General features: G+C 36.9%; 1 protein-coding gene across 11 annotated transcripts in view; it reads left to right on the plus strand.

Moving 5' to 3' along the window:
• Positions 1 to 20,031, plus strand: part of Agfg1 (ArfGAP with FG repeats 1) — a 55,349-nt gene extending 35,318 nt beyond the window's left edge. The window contains exons 6-14 of one of the 11 annotated variants that reach the window (XM_036173776.1): positions 2,469 to 2,588; positions 3,130 to 3,201; positions 4,385 to 4,594; positions 5,588 to 5,768; positions 8,202 to 8,278; positions 8,452 to 8,544; positions 14,879 to 15,037; positions 15,908 to 15,993; positions 16,742 to 20,031. In XM_036173776.1, the coding sequence (XP_036029669.1) occupies positions 2,469 to 2,588; positions 3,130 to 3,201; positions 4,385 to 4,594; positions 5,588 to 5,768; positions 8,202 to 8,278; positions 8,452 to 8,544; positions 14,879 to 15,037; positions 15,908 to 15,993; positions 16,742 to 16,801 (1,058 nt within the window). In that variant the 3' untranslated portion in view covers positions 16,802 to 20,031. Of the gene's footprint in view, positions 1 to 2,468; positions 2,589 to 3,129; positions 3,202 to 4,384; positions 4,595 to 5,587; positions 5,769 to 8,201; positions 8,279 to 8,451; positions 8,545 to 12,845; positions 12,894 to 14,878; positions 15,038 to 15,901; positions 15,994 to 16,741 lie in introns of all 11 variants that reach the window. The other 10 variants (XM_036173767.1, XM_036173770.1, XM_036173766.1 and 7 more) reach the window with 10 other exon arrangements.
• Positions 20,032 to 20,352: the final 321 nt, after the last annotated feature.

The following is a 20,352-nucleotide window of genomic DNA, read 5'->3' on the forward strand; positions in this document are numbered from 1 at the left end:
ATCACAGTAAGTAGTAGAATCATTCTAAATAATGGTAAAAGTGTATTAGTCAGTATTCAGATTTTCATTCTAGTTCAAATTTGTGTTTGTATATGTAATATGTATTATATATATGTATAAACACATACACTTACGCTCACACACAATGTGTATGTGGTTTGTTGGAATCAGGTTGGTTGGTTTTTTTTGAGCTGAGAATCGAACCCAGGGCCTTGCACTTGCTAGGCAAGCACTCTACCACTGAGCTAAATCCCCAACCCAGTTGTTTTTTAATGTATCCTTTGTAATTGAAATCTATTTTGGTTAGATTTCTATAGGTTGTTCCTTCATCCCTTTATCTTTGTGATTTGTTAGAGAAGTAGGTTATTTGCTTTATGGATTCTGTGGTAGTTTGAACTTATTAATTGCCCTCCTGTGGTGCCTTTAAAAGTTCTTTCTGTATTGCTTGTAAGTTAGCGATTGGATCTGGAGACCACATCAGTTGAAGATGTGTCTGTTTCTTCTCAGGGTTGGAGACTGCTAGGTAAGTTAGAGGTTTTTATGTGTATGTTGGGAATGTGGCTAGGGTATTACTTAGGGCTTAAGAGACACATAATTTTAAAACTTGAAGAATTTGATGTGTATTTGTATCTTGTTTGCCCGTGTGAATGTGTGCCACGTGCATGTGTGTGTGATACACATGGAGGTCAGAAGAGGATGGTGGGTTCCCTGAAACTGAGGTTCCAGGTGGTTGTGAGTCACCATGCACAGTAAAATTGAACCTGGGACCTCTGCAAGAGTATCACATGCTCTTAACCATTCAGCTGTGTCTCTAGCCCTGGTTTGCTTTTTAAAGGAAGAGAGAACAGTTGGGTCTCTTGAGTTTAAGGCTAACCTGATCTACATGGTAAGTTCCAGGCCAGCTTAGGCTACGTATTGAGAACTTGTTTGTTGAAATATATGACAGGTTTCCTTTTCCCATTGTTAACCTATCTTCTAAGAGCTCCCAAATAAGGAGAATCTTTCCCCTTCCCTTTTAGGTAACCTATGTAGCAAAATGCCTCTTTGACCAAACAAGGGACCAAGGTCTTGCTTCCTATCTTATAACCTCATAGTGTGTGTGTGTGTGTGTGTGTGTGTGTGTGTGTGTGTGTGTGAGAGATTTACTTTTAGTCAATGTGTATGGGTATTTTGCCTGCATGTATGTTTGTGTACTGTGTGTATAGTACCTGCAGAGGCCTGAAGAGTGTGTTGAACCCCCTAGAACAGGGGTTACAGACATTTGTGAACCACTGTATGAGTGCTGGATCTGAACCTGGGTCTTTGCAGGAGCAACAAATGTTAACTACTGAACCATCTTTCCAGGCTCTATGAGTTTATTATGGTTTTATCTCCTTTTTCAAAATGCTTTTTAATGCTCTTATTTATATATTTAAAGTTTAGAGAACTTTAGAATTTGATCTTAGGTTTGTGTTATAATTGCAATTATCTTTTAGTGTTTCTTAAACTTTAATGAGTTTTAAATAGCTCCTAAAATGTAAATATCTTTAGCTTTTTAGTGATTGTGTCCATATACATTTCCCCCACTTTCATGTACTCAGGGTGGACATATTTATGAATGTTAGATAAACCAGAAAGCTGGGCGTGATATTCCACACCTCTAATCCCAGCAATGGGGAAACTGAGGCAGGAGATCATGAGGGACAGGCCAGCCTAAGCTACATAGTAAAGACCCTATTTCTCAAAACTAAAAAGCAAAACACAAGTGTTTTATTAATGTGATTAAACCATCTCGATATCATTTATTTTAGGTATTTAAATTATTTTTCAGATTCATTATCATTTTAAAGCGAGTTACTGGGCTGGGAAGATGGCTGAGTAAAATGTTTGCTGTGTAAACATAATGACCTTAACTTAGATTCTCAGCACACATACAAAAGCTGGGTACAGAGGTGTGCATCTATAACCCCAGCATTTGAGGCAAAGACTTGTGGTTCCTGTGCCTCAGTATGGCAGTGGAAACAGGGAGCCTAGGCTCTGTGAGAAACACTGCCTCAAAAGAATAAAGGTGGAGAGTGACTGGAAAGACACCTGGAGTCAGCCTTTGTCCTCTGTTCATGTACACACAAAGAAATACAACCAAAAATAAAAATGGATTCCTAGACTGTAGCCACAGTTTTCTTTAACCAAAACGAATGTACTTAATGTTCTGAATTAGCTTTCTTTCGTTACTAGAGCCTTTAAAATAATACTGTGACTAAGTCCATTCAAAGGGACCTATGTCCTTTACAAAGCACTTTTAGAAATTTCTGGATACTGTTTAGTGTATACTTCTAACTGGATTAAAAAGATGTGATTTTGAAATGAATTCTCTTTAAAGTGTGTTATAAATTGCATTGTCATTTTCATAAAATTCTTAAATTCATTTGTTTTGTCTTCTCAGTTGTAGTTTTCATATTCATTAACATATGTTGTCCTTGCCATTACAGCTCAGAATTCTGCAAATGCAGATTTTGCAAACTTTGATGCATTTGGACAGTCTAGTGGTTCGAGTAATTTTGGAGGTTTCCCCACAGCAAGTCACTCTCCTTTTCAGCCCCAAACTACAGGTAGAGCCTCTCCAGCATTGTGCTTAAATGTTTGCTTTAAAAAACAAACTTTCCAAATGTAGTTTTGAAAAACTAAATTCTCTAGTGACCTAATTTTAAAGTAGTTGTATTTCACAAAGCTCTGGGGAAACCTGAACTCTTTGTTTCTCTGAACTCTTTGGTCATTGTCTGCTGTCCAGGACTCATCCTTCTCTTCCTGCACAGGGCTCTGCCTTGAAATTTCCAGCCAGAAATAAAAAATAAAAATAAGTTATTTTATGGGAAGCAAGCTTGAGAAAAACATTTTAATGTTATTTAGTCAAGCATAAATTGTTAATGATCACTTTAATCAAATATGGAAATGGTTTTGTGCAGGAATTGGTTTTCAAGAAAATTCTTGTGTACTGTTTTCAGAAATTCATTGAACCCTTATTTAGCTTTTTGGCTAACTATTTTTCTTTCAACTTTGAACTCTGTGTGTGTTGTCTTAAAGCCTGTTCTTTCCATTTTTTCTCGCCTCCTCCTTTAACTTTGATCATTTATACAATTTCTGGCTGTCCAGCATTCACAGTACTTTCATCTAGCTGCAGTTTTGGTGAATTTACTTCAGCTTTTCCTCTCCAGGCTACCCACAGTAAGTTCTGTTGTCCAGTAGGCATCTCATATTAATTTATATGCTTTCTGTGTTATTTTATGTTTTCTTCAGTTATAGAACATCATTCTTAATGAGCCTTCATAAATTCATTTTACTCTCTCTTCTCTTATTAAACTCAGAGTTAAAGATACAGTTTTTAATGAAAGTTAGTTGATCTAATAATTTGAAATAATTTTTTCATAAAAATCTTAAAAATTTCATATTTATTTTGTTTGCTAGTTAGTCATAATAGATTGTTGTCTTTTAACATATTTATCTATGTTAGTTTTAGCTGATTTTTCTTTAAAACCTAATTTTTTAAATGGAGACTTGCTGTGCTGACCAGGTTGATGTTGAACTGGCAATCCTCCTGCCTCAGCCTCCTGAGTAAGTCACATTATAGGCATGTGTCACCATGCCTAGTTTTCTTTGAAACAGCCAGAGTTTAATTCTTGAAAAAGATCAGTTTGTATTTGGTCTGGAATGTCAAAGAATTGATTGATGGTAGGTCTTCTGCACAGGGAATGAACCGTTCTACTTAAAAAATGTCTTTGACATTTGTTGTCACTTCAGTGTGTGACACTATCTTGACAGTTGAGGAAAAAGGAACTAATATCTCTGTAGGACTCAAAGTGTAGAGTGAAAGGCACTGGTTGAAGTCTCTGAGTGCTCAGAAGGGTCTCTGTGGTTGAGGATATACTTTACAGATTTAGCAGGCAGTATGCTAGTGACTGTTAGGTGGGTTGTGCTTTATGACGCCAAAAATGACTGTCATGCACTTCAATTTTTATACTTTGAACTACATGGTAGGGCTTAGTTTTACTGTGAACATCAGGCTGTTGAATACACATTGAATTGCTGTGTAGAGTCAAGTAATGGCTCTTCAAGTGAGAAATTCAAGGATTTTTACCAGCGTATTCTTAAACATTACTCAGTCTGTTGAAGAACTGTAAGGTGGTGGCACTATCTATGTAGCTAGAAGGAATGTAATTCCAGCGCTTCCATGACAGCTCTCCACCTCCACAAGTAAGGCCTTAGAAAACTGAGCTTCATAATTTATAAAAGTCACATGATTGTAAGAGTGTCCTTAGGTCATCTCCCTTAGGCAGAAATGATCACAAATAGTTTACCAGTGAGACTGAGAGAAGCCTAGAAATTTCATGTTTTGTTTATTCTGTTACAGGTGGAAGTGCTGGATCAGTAAATGCTAATTTTGCTCATTTTGATAACTTCCCCAAATCCTCCAGTGCTGATTTTGGAACCTTCAGTACATCCCAGAGTCATCAGACAGCATCAACTGTTAGTAAAGTTTCAACAAACAAAGCTGGTTTACAGACAGCAGACAAATATGCGGCACTTGCTAATTTAGACAATATCTTCAGTGCTGGGCAAGGTATCAATGTGTAAACAAACAGATGCTAATTCCATACGTTCTAAATCTGAGGAGACAATGCTTTTTCCCACTGTATAGAAGTTATGGGCACGTTCAGTGTTTTGAGTAAAGGGTTGTTTTTTGCACGTAAAATATCAACTATAAAACTTGAAGACATAGAATTTATATTATATATATATATAAACATATATAATATAAACAGTGATTTTCAAAAGAAAATAACTGAAAATAATTGTATTTTTGTCTTTAAAAACATGCTTTACTATTCTGTGGCTACAAAGGGCCAAATGTTTCATTTACAGAGCTGACTATAGTGCTATTTTGTAATTTTTATTATATATGCATTTTGAACTATTTTTATTAACATTTTGCCCCCTTTTTTTCTTTGAAACAAGCTTTCTCTGTGTAGCAGCCCTGGCTGTCCTGGAACTCACTCTGTAGGCCAGACTGGCCTTGAACTTACAGAGATCCGCCCATTATTTTTCTAACATTTTTTATAGTAAGTTTTGGCCTTTAGATCAGTATTTCCTCTTTAACAATGTATAGCTGGATGGAGAACAGTGGGGATTTGTCCTACACTGGATTCTGCATCTTGATCTCTAACATTGTTTTTCTCATTTCTAAACTCAGAGAGATCATAGAATTAAAGTCTTGGACTTATGTTTTGTGGATTACTGCATGGAAGGTGTTTAGAGCAGTGCCTAGCTTAAGAAGCACTTAGTACATGTTCACTGCTATAATTATCTCTGATTTTTTTTTTCATAGAAAACTCTGGAAGAATGGTACTATTAATATTATATACATTAGGTCCATCGTTTAAATTTATGTGTTTATTTGAACAAAACCATCTGTCTTAGAGTTCTTTAAATCCTGTCCATTTAATGTTTAGATCAAGTCAGTTTTAGGTTTACCTGTGTTCATGGCAATACGGTTGATTAACTGACTCTACAATATTAAAGTTTTGGTGTAACTTTTTTGTTTGTTTGTCTTCAGGAGGTGATCAAGGGAGTGGTTTTGGGACCACGGGTAAAGCTCCTGTTGGTTCTGTGGTTTCAGTTCCCAGTCACTCAAGTGCATCTTCAGACAAGTATGCAGCGCTGGCCGAGTTAGACAGCGTGTTCAGTTCTGCAGCCACCTCCAGTAATGCATACACGTCCACGAGTAACGCCAGCAGGTACACACGCTCCTGACCTAGACCTCGGGCTTCCGCATCTGAATGACATAGCTAAAAGTGACTTTGGTCGCATTGTAACATACGTAACATAATGGAAGAGTTTCTAAGTTAAAATAGATCTAAAGTTGAAATTAAATGTAATTTGCTCTTTAAAATGTAGTTCTTGAGTATTTGCCATATTCTTTTTTTTTTTTAAATTTTTTAATTTTATTTATTTTTATTTGGCTGGAGAGACAGCCGTGGGTGCTGGGAACCGAACTCTTATATTTTTGGTTGTGAGCCTAGCCTTTAACGGCTGAGCTATCTCTCTAGCCCCATATTCTTTTATTTAGAAATCTTAACTCCTTTTCACTCCTGAGTGCTAAACGTACCTCAAAGAACACAAATTTCTAAATGGACAGTTGCATATGGATTGTACTCACCAGATAATTGATTTAGCAGTCAAGTTGCATATGTCAGGGCACAGTTTGTAGTCTTTTTGCACCAAACCCCATTGCCCTGTCAGTTCTCTGGCTCATCATTGACATTTAGTATTATAAACCACACATGCACTACTGTGCTTGCACAGACCTTGTGGAAAGGTGTTCCAGAGAACAGGAAGACTACGTGTTTAAAATACCAGCCTTGTGTTAAATAAGGTCTGATGTAGTCTAGGTTGGTTGTGAGTTCGTGGTCCTCTGTCTCTGTCTCCAGAGTGCTTACATGCATGTGCCTCCAAACCTAGAAGAGCATTAGACTTTTAACAACCCTTTCACATTTATGGAAAGTATAAGAATTCTAGTTATTTCTTTTGATCCATTTCTATAGATATAGCTGCTTTATTACTATTGAGTTTATATCCTTTTGGCACCTTTTCTAGAGGGAAAGTCTAACTAGAAATGGGACAAATTGAATCCAGTAATAAAATTTGGCATTATTTTGGTTTGCTTCACTAATACTGTAGTCTGTGTTATATTTTAATAATAGTAACAAGGTAGCATAAGGCCTGGAAACATAGATGAAATCCATGTGGTGAATGGATTATTTATATCGCATTGTGATACATTAGTAGTTTATAAGTGTGATCTGTGGAATGTTTGAGTTACTTAAGACTCTTTACAGGATCTGTAAATTCAGACCTCTTTTTCATAATTCTGAGATGCTAATTTGATTCTTCAGTGATTGACATTTGTATTGATGGTACACAAAATACAGTGAGGTAGGAAAGCCTTGCTGCAGAAATTAAGGTAGTGTCCTCAGATCAGATCAGTGTAGACATTGGATTTCTGCACACAACACACTGTTTTATTTCTGATTAAAAAAAAAAAAATGTTTCCTTATGTTGCCTGGACTGGTGTTGGATTCATGATTCTTACTCATCTTCTCAACTAGCATGTGACACCATTTCTCTCTTTAACTTACAAATAGTGTTGATTAGTTTTTCTAAGAATATTCTTGGTAAAATGATAACATTTTCAACTTAATAGTTTTCCATTAAATGTATTTTCTGTATATTAAAGTTAGTTTATGTATCATAGTTTGGATGCATAGTAAACGTATGTTTGTCTTGAAAAGAAATTTACTGTTAAGTTTTGGGACATACCAGCTACTCATATTATGATGGTTTGGATTTCAGTATTTGTCAGATATTTTTACGGAGTATGATCACTGTATGCCCCGCTTATGCTGGGGGCAGTGCTCAAGTGGTTCTTGCCCAGCATGCAGGAAGCTGTGGACTTGATACCCAGCACAGAGGAGGTGCATACCTTTATGACCAGTACCTGGAGGTAGAGGCAGGGAAATTCAAAGGTCATCCTGCATAGCAGATTCCAGGCTGACCTTTGATGTATGGAATCTTGTCTCAAAAAAGAAACAAAACTTATTGAAATGGAATGTTAGACGTGTGGGAAATTTGTGTATTCTACCATAAACTGGAAAGTGAAGATGTAGTGGACTTTGATCTTGTGGGGTGGAAAAAAGTTCATTGATAGCTTTTAAGTTCCCCATTTGAGGCTAACCTTTAGGAAACTGCCAGTTTTGATGTCATATCAAAGAAAATGAAATACTCTTACTTGTTGTTAAGTATGTATATAAGTAAGGTACATGTTCATCCTACACTTCAAACAAATGGTAATATATACGTGGATATATACATATGAAAATAGTTATTAAACATACTTAATACTGTTGTGTAATGGTAGCCAATCTTAGATGAATATTTTTTAAATTCTCAATTTCTATATACTTCTGATGATTGACAAAGATGGCATATATAAACAATTTGTTACTGGAATTTCAGTAAATTTTCCTAATGTAAACTTACCTTGAGTTACATTGAGAACTGCAGTGGTGAGTAGAAAGGTTAATTTTTATGTGCTTCTGAATCTTGTGGCCAGCTTGTAGGTAGATGACCTTGTTTCTTTATTAAATGCTGACTCTTGATATTCTCTTCAGCAATGTATTTGGAACAGTGCCTGTGGGTGCCTCTGCTCAGACACAACCTGCTTCAAGTGGTCCCGCTCCATTTGGGGGTATGTGCTTTTCATAGAGAACGTTCTTTTTAGGGGTGCTGGAAGATAGTAAGAAAGAAACATTTTATTATCAAAAGTTACACATTTTTATCTTCAAAAATAGTGAAGAAAGTTTAAAAATCTTGAATATAAAATATTAAGATTTTATAGCATATTTTATACTTCTTTAAAAGCTACGCCGTCTACGAATCCATTTGTTGCTGCTACTGGTCCTTCTGCTGCATCGTCTACAAACCCATTTCAGACCAATGCCAGAGGAGCAACAGGTAAGAAGAAAAGGCAGATCAAGGAATCATAACTGTGGGGAAAGGAGTTTATTATTTACTATTTATTTACTCATTTATTATAAATCATACCTAACATGAGACCTCTTTTTACTGAAGCATAGTGCAGGAAAGGGTAGGTGAGTGTATTCAGAAACACAGATGCCAGCTTGGAAGGCTGAGGCAGGAGGATAGTGTGAGGCCAGCCTGAGCCACATAGAAAGACCTCATCTACCTGGGCAGTGGTGGTGCATGTCTTTAATCAATTCTAGCACTTGGGAGGCAGAGGCAAGAGGAGTGCTGTGAGGTCAAGGCCAGCCTGGTCTACAGAGTGAATTCCAGGATATCCACAGTTACACAAAGAAACCCTGTCTTGGGAGAAAAAAAAAGAAAAAGAAAGAAAGACCCTGTCTTTAAGAAAAAAACAAACAAACAGACAAATGCTACTGAAAGTTTTTGAAATTTAGGGGTTTAACAGTCACAAAGGACCTGAGAAGTTATGTTTCAACCCTTCTGGCTGAAACTTTGGGTTTTCAGATAGGGAAGCTCAAATATGGGCAGAAGAACTTGATTGACAGTAGTAGTTTGGCTTGTTTGGTGCCAGAATGGCTATTAGGCATTCAGTATCAACAAAATGCTTTCATAAAAAGCCTTTTGAGACTATATCGGATGAGTGAATTTTGTTATATTAACTCTAATTAAATATCCCTAGTGCCTCTTTTCAGGCTTCCTATTTTATGTCTTTTTTTTTTTTAAATGAGAGCTGAGGATTATGCCTAGGTCCTTCTGCATCCTAGGCATGCATTCTACGAACTAAACTATAATGTCTATTCATTTTGGAGTTCAGTACTTGAACATTTTGTCTTTCACTATTTTTTTTCATCAATTCTTTATCCTCCCATCCTTTTTCGATATTTGTTTCACACGCACGCCAGTCACGTCATTCTCATTGCATTTCTTTGTTTTGACTTGCTGCTATCTCCTGGCATGGCACATCAACAGGTGTTAGTGGTGTGACTAGACTCCATAATCTTTGTTTCTGTGTGTTTCAGAGAATATTGGAACCAGAGCTTCCACACCAGTTAAAGCAAGTGTTGATAGCAAGTTCTAAGAGTATATACCATTATAACATACCTAATCATTAAGAATTAGTAATGATGATAAATGTCTTTATCATTGGCCAGACTACGAATTACGATGGCAGAGCTAGTGTGGCGGTGTTTGTCTGTTAAGTCAGCAGTGAGAGGCAGAGGAAAGAGGAAGGTCAGGAGTTGGAGGCCAGTCTGGACCACTACAGGGAGAACCTAGCTAAACAAAGCAGCAAAAATTAAACATTGTGATGCCAGAAGTCGGGATAATAAGTATTATTTTTCATTTACACACACACACACTAGTCATAATTTAAGTATTTGAAATTCCTGTGAGATTTAATTTTTAAAAATGGTTTGTTCAGAGACAGGGGACCCCCCCCCCACTTTATTTTTACTGCCTTTGAAAATGAAAGTATTTTAAGAGGTAAGCTTCTATATATGAGATCTACAGGTGATATAGTAATATTTAATTTTGAAATTTATCAGAAAGAAAATATTATCTACAAATTTTTAGTTCAGAATAATTTTTGTTTGTTTTTTGTTTTGCCATTTTGTTTTTTGTTTTTGTTTTTTTGAGCTGAGGATCGAACCCAGGCCCTTGAGCTAAATCCCCAACCCAATTTTGCCCCTTTTCTTTGGAGATAAAGTTTTCTCTTTGGAGCCCTGACTACCCTGTCCTAGAACTTGGTATGTAGACCAGAGCAGCCTTGAACTGAAAGAAATCTGCCTGCCTTTGCCTTCTAAATGCTGGGATTAAAGGCATGTGCCACCATTCCTGGCTATTTTAAAGTAATTTTTGCATTATAAGGTGTTTTGATGTATCACATTGGATATCTTTTTTAGGTTATTATGAAATTGATTAAGTTGAAACAGATGTGGTACTGCAATGCTTTGAGAGCTACCCTGTGGTCCTTGGAAATTTCTAGGCCTTTGCAGAACTTGGACTCTCAGAGTGTTCTTTGTTTCTCTCAAGTGTGTTAATAACCCTGTGAAGTCTTCTTTTGAGATAGCTTTGGAAGAACAGTATGCTACAGTTCTATGCTCTTGAAGAATAACACATAAGTACTAATCTAGGCTGTCAAGCTGTTTCAGACTAAAGTATGGTGGTGCTTAATACTGGTTAACTGTCACTGTTGACTGAGAATTTTTAAAATAGTTTCATTAGAGATAAACTGGGGTTGCAGTAGGGAACTGTGAATTGCCTGTAGAACTTATGTGGAGGTCAGAAAATAGCTTTTGGGATCAGTTCTTCCATTGTGGGATCTAGGGATTGAACTCAAGATTCAGACTTATGCAGCAAGCCCTTTTATCTGCTGAGCCATATTGCTGGCCTTGAGAAATTTTCAAAGCAGCATTCAGTGGGAAAGGGTTTTATGCCTCATAAGTACATAGGGGAAGTGCTGAGAAAGCACAGTGTAGCAAGCATTACTGATGCAAGACTAGTGGAAGCTTTTAGATTTCTAAGAAGAGAATTAAATTGACCAAACTTTTTATCGCAGAACTCTTCTTTGCCAACTTTTTTTTTTTTTTTTTTTGGTCAACTCTAAAAATGTGTTTGTGTTCATGTACACATGCTCACATGGGTGTGTTCATAAAGCAAGAAGATGACACTAGGTGTCATCCTTAGGGATGTCATCTACTACCTCTTTGGAGACAGTCTCTCATTGGCCTAGAGCTCACCAAGTTGGCTACAGTTGCTGACCTAGAAGCCTTAGGGATTCTTGTGTCTCTTCTTCCCCAGTCTGGGATTACAGGCCTGTGCTGCCATGTCTGTTAATATCCACATGGATTTTAGCCAAAAGACAAAGATGTGATTCTATGGGTTCTGGGATTGAACTCAGGACTTTGTGCTTGTAGGAGCTTTACCAATTGTACCAGTCCCCTTTGCAAAATTTTGCTAAATTTAGAACACCATATAAAATCTATTTATATAGGCAAGAAAAATACTTTTTTTACTTTTCACATAGTATATGAACTCATTTTTATAGTAGCTTTGTGAAGTACATGGGTCCTGTTATCTCTGTCCTTCCATCATCCCCTTTGCAAATGAGGAAACTAAAGTTTGTATCAGTTAAAAACATCATAGAATAGAAAGTGACAGAACCAAACTCAGAGTTGTTTCCTTCTATCACCCTGGGGCTCCAATTTTTGCTAATCTAAAAAGTATTCCAGTCTAAAATGCATAGAAATAACCCCAATCCAGACTATTTAACAACAGCAGAATAGAGCTGTACACTCCAGTAAGCTAAGTCTGTTCTGTTACTTGCATATATACATGAAGCGCTGTCCTCCTGCACACCGGGTGAGTCGTGCACAGGATGCCTTTCTCCAGTCTGTCAGTCAGGATGCATTAAATCAACTAAAGGTGCTTGACTCACTTTCTAATTTTATATGTTTGATGATTTTTCTCCTCATAATTCTTAGCTCATTTAAGTTATTTTTAGCTATTTCTAGTTAATGTCTTGACTTGTAAAGAAAACATTCTGGTGTTATTCAGGTGCTCTGTTCAAGACTTGGAGTTTCAGTTGGTAAAGAAACTTTTTTTTTGGATGTGTCTCATGATGCTTACTGTGTGTGTATCTATGTGTGCATGTGTGTGTGTGTTGAGATAAGGTTTCATGTAGCCCAGACTGGCCCTGAATTTACTTTGTAGCTGAGGCTGGCCTTTGCACTATTGATTTTCCTGCCTCCATCTCTATACTTGTCAGGATTTCAAGTGTATGCCCCTATACCTGGCTCTTACTATACTGTTTCTATGGTTATAGTTATATTTTCACATGATAAAACAAAGTTAAGATTACTTTTATTTTGAGACAGAGTCTCGCTCTGTAGGCCTGGTTGGTTTGGAATTCATTATATAGGATACGGCTGGCCTCAGAGTCACAGAGATAACCCTCTCCCCAGGCTGGAATTAAAGTAGGAGCTGTTGTACCCAGCTATGAAGGATTGTTTTTAAGGATATATTTCAGTAGTTTTTCTTCACTTGGTATTTATAGTTCTAAACTGTTCAAAGTGTCATGATACAATGTCGTAAATGTAATTGAAACAAGAGGTCTCTTTTGTGGGTGAGTTTCTACTGTATATTCCTGTGACCCCCTGTGGGCAGTACTTGGTTCTAACTCTAGAGCACTTTAATGAAACCAATTAACTTTTACTTTAACAGTAACTGTACATAACTTGATTGACCTTGGTCTCTTTATGGCTTCCCATAAGGCCTTTCTGGAGCAATGCATTCTCAAGTGTTCCCTCACGCTCATTTTGGTAGGTGGCCACAACTAGATATGTGTGGCAATTTGTCTAGCTGCTTGTGGAAGCTTCTGCTAGTGTTCTGGATCCTTGCATGTAGAGTTAAGTTATTTCCATGTTTTAATATGGAGTGGGCATGGATGTGTGGCATCAAGGTCATGTTGTATTTAAAGTAACACGAAAATCCTATATAAATGATTTATCTTTTAATACTGAAAAGCATTATTGCTTACCTCCATGGTCACAGTAGAATGTTAATAGCTATTTTGATTATTTTTCTTATGTTTTAATCCATAGTACTGTAAGTGATTGATACCTTTTGATGCACCAAATTGTTTTCCTGCTTTATCTCATGGAGTTTGGTTTTGCCTAACTGTCCAAGCTTTGCTTTGAGTGCTTTCTGCAGTCACCTGTCAGCTGCATCAGCGCATTCTGTCTGTAGTTACACCCTCCTGTCTCCCTCCTTGCAGTGTGCTCAGGCTTTCTTTCTTTCATTCGTTCACTTGCTTCCCAATAGCCTGTTCTTCTTTTCTCCCCCATCCTGTCAGTTAGTAAAGACGTAAAAACCAGAAACCTTCTGAGTCTAACTAATTAGATCCCTTGAGCAAATTTGCATTGTCATAAACTTTAGGATTGCTGTAACACTTTTCAGTTTGTTTGTTTTTAGATAAGAACATTTTATGAAGTGCTTTTCATATTTAATTTCTTTGCCTTGATTCAGTCACCAGTTTGGTAAAGTTTTTGAAATCAGGAGATTCAGTAAATAAGTTGATATGCTTTGACAGTAGTATTTCCCGGTATCCTTAAGCAGGAGTGCACAGCTAAAGAACGTTACTGTCACTTACTTCATTCAGTCCTTCCTGATAACAAGCACACCATTGGATCATGGGAAGGTGCTGTTTTACATATTTCCTACTCACACAGCGTTCCACTACTGCACATCTCTCAAGTGAGAGTTTGTTCATAAATGTGGTTGTTTATGTAAATAGGTCTTGATGCAGGCATATCACATAAATATTGGTGATTCCCACATAGAGTCCAGCTCATGCTTTACCTACCAAGCACAGCAAGCCAAGGAGGAGCTAGTAACATGGACACAGGACCCGTGGGCCTGGTAGTCATCTCTTGTAAAAATGGCCTTTGCACTTCTTTTCCAATCTTCATGCATTGATACCAACTTGTGCAGCTGAGTAACCCTAGATAGCCTCCATTTTCTTCCCGACTTGTGAAATGGGGGTGTAGAAGTACGTGTCTGTGTCCGTGTCCGTGTCCGTGTCCGTGTCCGTGTCCGTGTGTGTGTGTGTGTGTGTGTGTGTGTTTTGTGTGTGTATGTACATGTATATATACACACACATTTATGTCTGTATATATTGTGTGTATATATACATATAAAGCTGTGTATATGCACATATATATATATTAGTAGGAACTTATTATGTTCTTATAATTGCATTAGTGTTTTAAATAGAATTTCTTTCATTTGTCTTTGGCTGTAGTTATAAAACTGTAGTTTTGAATGCCCTGCCTTTCACCCTAGTTGCCCTATAATCCTATTATTTTTAATGAACTCTTTAAGAGGTCTTAAATTTTTTTCTACAGAAACATGAACCTTAGTAATTGAAGTTAGGGTTTTTAAATTAGATACAGGAAAACTGCCTCAAACCCAGAATATATACTCCTGTACACATCACAGTATGACTGGCTTCTGAAAGCAGGCTGTTATTTGACGTTATGTAATTGCTTAGAGAAATTTGGGGTGGGGGAAGTTCAAATGATAACTTTAGTAGTTTCTTTCTAGTCACTGCATTTCAGAACAAAATTTCTTAGGTTATATTATAGTTACAGTAGACAGCGCTAATCTATACTGACTTGTCAGGATTTGGGGGTTTCATATCCCCTTAATGTGTGTCTTAGTGTTTTCAAGGTAAGTGCAGTATATTCCAGACTGTGTATTGCTGTGTGTGTGTGTCTCTGACCCCCCGCTATGTTTCTCTTGTTAGCGGCAACCTTTGGCACTGCGTCCATGAGTATGCCGGCAGGGTTTGGAACTCCTGCCCCCTACAGTCTCCCCACCAGCTTTAGTGGCAGTTTCCAGCAGCCCGCCTTCCCGACCCAAGCAGCTTTTCCTCCACAGACAGCTTTCTCTCAACAGCCCAATGGTAAGCTCCAACATTTGGCTAGCTGCGTGATTGATGTCAGTGCCCCTTACATGGTGTGAAGTTAAGTTCTTGAGATGAAGACTGTCTTAGACTGCTGTAGTCTTGTGCACTGAGTGGGGACTACAGCAGAAAGCCTTTGGAAGTTTGGACTATACATAAGGAGATTGTGGTTTTATACATTTCCTTGAGCATGTGTTAGGAAACCTCAGTGACTGTAAAGCTCTTCTTAGAATTACTCATGTCTTTGTCTTATAAGTCCGTCTTGTGTTCTCATGTTTCTTGGTTTGAAATGGAAATTGTATTTTTGTGAAGAATGGTTGCTGGCGTGCCTTTTTGGTGTAGTGGTGTTTTAGATGAACCCTCTTAAGTAGGTGACAGTGATGTACTTGCATTTTGTTTTGGTGACTGGCTAGGAGATTGACTTAGCCCTTCTTACCTGATTTCTTACTTGCTGAAGTTTGAAATCCATACTTTTCAAGAATGTTCTCGGATCTCATACATTCAGTAGTTAGGAAATACAGTGCATAGAATAGTCATAAATGATGACATGTTTCATAAATACTGTAGTGGTGTGTAGAATCCACTGTATTGGCCATATGCCCCCCTCAAGTAGTCACATACCCATCTATCAGTTAAGTCCTTGAAGGTCAGTGACCTACTCTGGGCTGAGTTAGTTTGTTTCAGAGCTCTGAGGCTCTTAATAAATGCCTTAGGAAGTTTGTCTCTGGTGTCTGAAAAGACATGAGACCGACCTAATGTTGCATTTTATTTTGCCATCTGGTAAGAATTTTTATGAGACTTCTAAATTGGGATCGTCTCTTGGTGGCAGTGTAGCTTGTAATTGGTGGCTCTCTTTTTAACAAGGTGCAGGTTTTGCAACATTTGGACAAACAAAACCAGTGGTAACCCCTTTTGGTCAAGTTGCAGCTGCTGGAGTGTCGAGTAATCCATTTATGGTGAGTGAATTTCAATTTTAGCACCTTAGAAAATAAGTTATAGTTTATTAATCTGGGAAAACAGAATGTGACTATTCTTGCATACAACTTAGTGTTCTGTTAATATGATGTTATAGATTATGTATGGCCCTTACAATGCCTGTAAGAAGTTAGTTGCAAATCAAAGTACGGATAATAGATTCGCTATTTTATTTTATTCATTTGTTTGTTTGTTTATTTATTTGGTTTTTTGAGAGAGGGTTTCTCTGTGTAGCTTTGCGCCTTTCCTGGAACTCACTTGGTAGCCCAGGCTGGCCTCCAACTCACAGAGATCCGCCTGGCTCTGCCTCCCGAGTGCTGGGATTAAAGGCATGTACTACCACCGCCTGGCCTAGATTTGCTATTTTGTAATATGAAATACATGCACTCTTGTCAGAATTACACTTGAAGAAACCTTTGGATTTAGGGGAAAGGAGTCTTAAGAAATGAGATTTTTTTTGTTTGTTTTTTGAAGGTACAAGTACTTCTTTTAAGTGCCAGGCTCCTTTTTAGACAGAATTAAAGCACTTATATAAACAAATCTATATGAAAGAACAGTATAGTCTGTAACAAGTAGAAGGTGGTTTAGTTTGTTGACATCAACAGAAATGAATAAAGGTTGGCAATAAAAATTCTTAAAAGTTTGAAGTTATAAATTTCAGTACAATTTAATGCTTTCGTCTCATACAAACATTTCTGTTTATTTTGTCCTTGTGTTTTTTTCCAACAGCCTGGTGCACCAACAGGACAATTTCCAACAGGAAGCTCATCAACCAATCCTTTCTTATAGCCTTACACAGACACTGTACTGGAACGAACTTTTATGTGATCATAATACATCTCTCCGCCTCTTGCACTGTTGTCTTGTTTCACTGATCTTAGCTTTAAACATGAGAGAAGTCTTTAAAAAAGCCTGTATTGTATATTGAACACCAAGTAATATGTGCGAAACAGAGGGCTCAGCAACAACTTTTCACTTGTGAATTGGCAGAAAAAGGTAGCGGCATCATGTACATTAAAAATTGGCTAATGTTAAGTTATTGCAGATCCCACATTCATTATGCTGCAGTACTGTACATATTTTTCTTAGAAATTAGCTATTTGTGCATATCAGTATTTGTAACTTTAACACATTGTTATGTGAGAAATGTTACTGGGGAATAGATCAGCCACTTTTAAGGTGCTGTCATATGTCTTGGAATGAATGACTAAAATCATTTGAAGCATCACTCTGGAAAGTTCAAAGTCAAAATCAGAAGGTTTTATTCATTCTTGAATTTTTCCTTCTAAAGAGCTCTTCTATTTATACATGGCTAAATTCTTTAAAGATGTGAAGGACACCTGTCTGCGGAATAAAGCTGATCATGTTTTGCTACAGTTTGCAGGTGAACAAAATAAATATTAGAAAATATGCTATTGTTTTTGTGTTCTTGCTGCAATGCCTTTACCAAAGTGGCCTTAAATAATGAGTAGTGAGTTGAGAACATCGTGAATTCTTAAAGACTTCTAGAGACTAACTTTTTTTTAAAAGGCCATGTAGAAAATGTTTTAAACTACTAGGACCACTATATTCAGGGTGTGACGGTGGAAAAGCATTTACATGTAGCTTGTCAGACTCACCATGCTATTCTAATTTCTCTGCAGCTTCTTAATCTTGTGAAATTTGTAAATATGGAGAATTTGCATGTATGTGTATTTACAAATATTTTTTAAAGATCTTGAATTCTCAGACTGCAAAAGACCTATTTTAACTATTTTTTTTTCTGTTCTCCATTTTCATTGTCTTTGAATGTATTGGAAGCAGACATGCCTTGACTATGACATGATGCACCTGAGTTCATGCCGCTTCTCTCCCCCCACTTTCTGGACAGACTGATAACTATCTATAGAACATTTGTTTGTGTTTGTTTTGGGGTAAAGAAACAGGAACCCAAATGTTACCTTAAAGTGATGAAATACTTTGTATAAAAAGGTATCAATACTAAGTTTAGTTTTTCTTTTTGTTAATATTCAAATGAACTTGTTTAAATATTTATATGTAGTAATGCCTTGTTCATCCCAAGGTTCATCTGACACTCTCTTCAAAATGAAACACAACTAAGAGAACTGAAATGACTTAAGGAAAAAAAAAGCTTCGAACAGTGCCCCCAAGTCTTGATTCTCTATGTAGATCATACATGTTTCTTTGAATGTGAGAGTTTCATAATTTGATAATTTGATTTACTGATCCATAGCATATTTATGTTGATGAAAGGAAGGAGTCCAAAATGAATATGGAAAGCCTGCACTGGCAAAGGCCACAGGGACAGCCAGCCTGGTCTAGAGGACAGCCATGTTAGTACGTTTGGTAATGACTCTGTGCCATCCAAAAAGCTAAAATTGCATACATAGTATGTAATGCCTGTATGAAAGCGATTTAAACAATTTTAAAGTTTGGGTTTAGGTGATGTAAGCATCAGTTTGCTCCAACATTTTATTCATATTGGATGCATTTTGCAGTGATTGCTATTACCGTCATGCTTTAAAGTCTGGGTGTTTACTTGGGCTGCAGTCTGCTGTCCTCCTTAGTGGAAGGTGTGCTTTATATGTACTTGACAAGTGACATGCCTGAGACTCAGCCCTTTCTGAGCAGCTTGCCACTGGGAATCCAGTTATTGCTGCTCAGGCCTGGCTACACCTTGGGCATAGTCTTCAATTCTTTGTACATTTTGGAGGCTTCATCTATTTTCATAGAAGAGAACTTAATGTCTTTAAACTTCTGTTTGAGATTGTATTAGATTCAAATCAATTCATATGTACAAAAGTTAGACTATATAATTGTAGGCCATTACCCAAATAACCTACCAGGCTTTCCAGCTATTAAGTAAATTAAACAATTGTTATCAAAATAGTTTTAAAGACTATTTTTTCTAGTAGATCTTGAGATGTGTAATTAAATGGGGGGAACCTGTGTTAACTTTGTATGAGTGCTCATAATCAAAATACAAGTACTTAGATTCAGAAAAGCTCCATTGTTAAAGTGAGTTTTCTCATGATTTTCCTCTTAAAAATCCACTTCTTTTAGGCTTAAATTTGTTTTGCTCCTAGTTTGAATCATTGTATTGAGCATTTGAAACACAGTGCTCAGGGTGACAAGGCAGGGGATCTTCACACTCCTAGCATATTGCTTGAAACATGTTCCCTGTTGTGTCTCTGATCAGAAATTAATTTGTCTTTAAGGGTGGCAGAAACTGTGAAGTTTAAAAGCATCTTATTCTCGCTTTTAAAAGACACAAGGCATGTTTTATTTTTGATCCTTTTGGAGATCGAGGATAGGTTGTCATTCTCTCCCATAAGATCATTTGTTCTGTAAATAGAACACCTCTATCTGGGAGGTGCTTTGGTTATAGTAGTTCCTGTCAGTGGCAAAGTCAAGAGAGTATCTGGTTGCTGTCACTGTGCCAGTATTTCTGAAACATGTTTTATCGTCATAGTTTTTATAACTGTTGAGATCCCCCAAAGAGCTTTTGTTTATGAAACTTGAGTTTTTCTAAGTTATATTGCAAATCAGTACAGGAGGATTTCCAAAGCATAACTTTTAAATATGGCTGTAGTAGTCCTATTGCTTGTTAACCTAGAGATTTGATATAAACAACTTTTCCAAAATGGAAAGAAATATTGTTCCTGTTTTGCTGGCCTTTTCAATGTCAGGCTTAGTAGAAACTGTTTACATTCTGACTCTTCATCACACAGCAGAAAAGCACTGGAAACTGCACTGTGCACTTGTGAAAGCCAGATGGTGAGAGAGGTGCACACAGTCTTTAGAATTAGTAAAAAAGCAGTTTGACCTGGTGCAGCACTTTACAGGTCCCCAGATCGCATTTTGAGAACACAGCACTTTAAATTTGTGTGTTTCTGGTACATTTACCTGTGGGGAAACCTTGTTCCTTCTGAACCTTTATTGGGAAGAAGTGAAATTCCAGTTGAAATCATAAACTTCTTAACATTAATAACTATTATTAAAGTACTAATGGTGATATATTATGAGTGTGGTGTTTTTTACACTCTTTCACGTATCAGGTACTCACTGAGTGGTTTTCTTCTATCAACTCATATAATAGAATCTGCAAGGCATAGAACAAACAGGTAAGCTCGTTACAGCCTTTATTCTTGGGAGAAGGTACTTGGATTAAATTGATCTTTCATATTTAGGTGTGATTAGATTTTCTTTATTTTGAAATTTCAAGTCACTTCCTGTATTTCTCAAAAATACTTAAATCATTTATCATGAATTCTTTGATATTTTGATGAACTATGTGCCATTTACACTGTAGAGTCTGAGTTTTTGTTTTTTGTTTTGTT

The sequence above is a fragment of the Onychomys torridus genome, chromosome 23 (genome assembly GCF_903995425.1).
Source record: "Onychomys torridus chromosome 23, mOncTor1.1, whole genome shotgun sequence".
Taxonomy (NCBI): domain Eukaryota; kingdom Metazoa; phylum Chordata; class Mammalia; order Rodentia; family Cricetidae; genus Onychomys; species Onychomys torridus.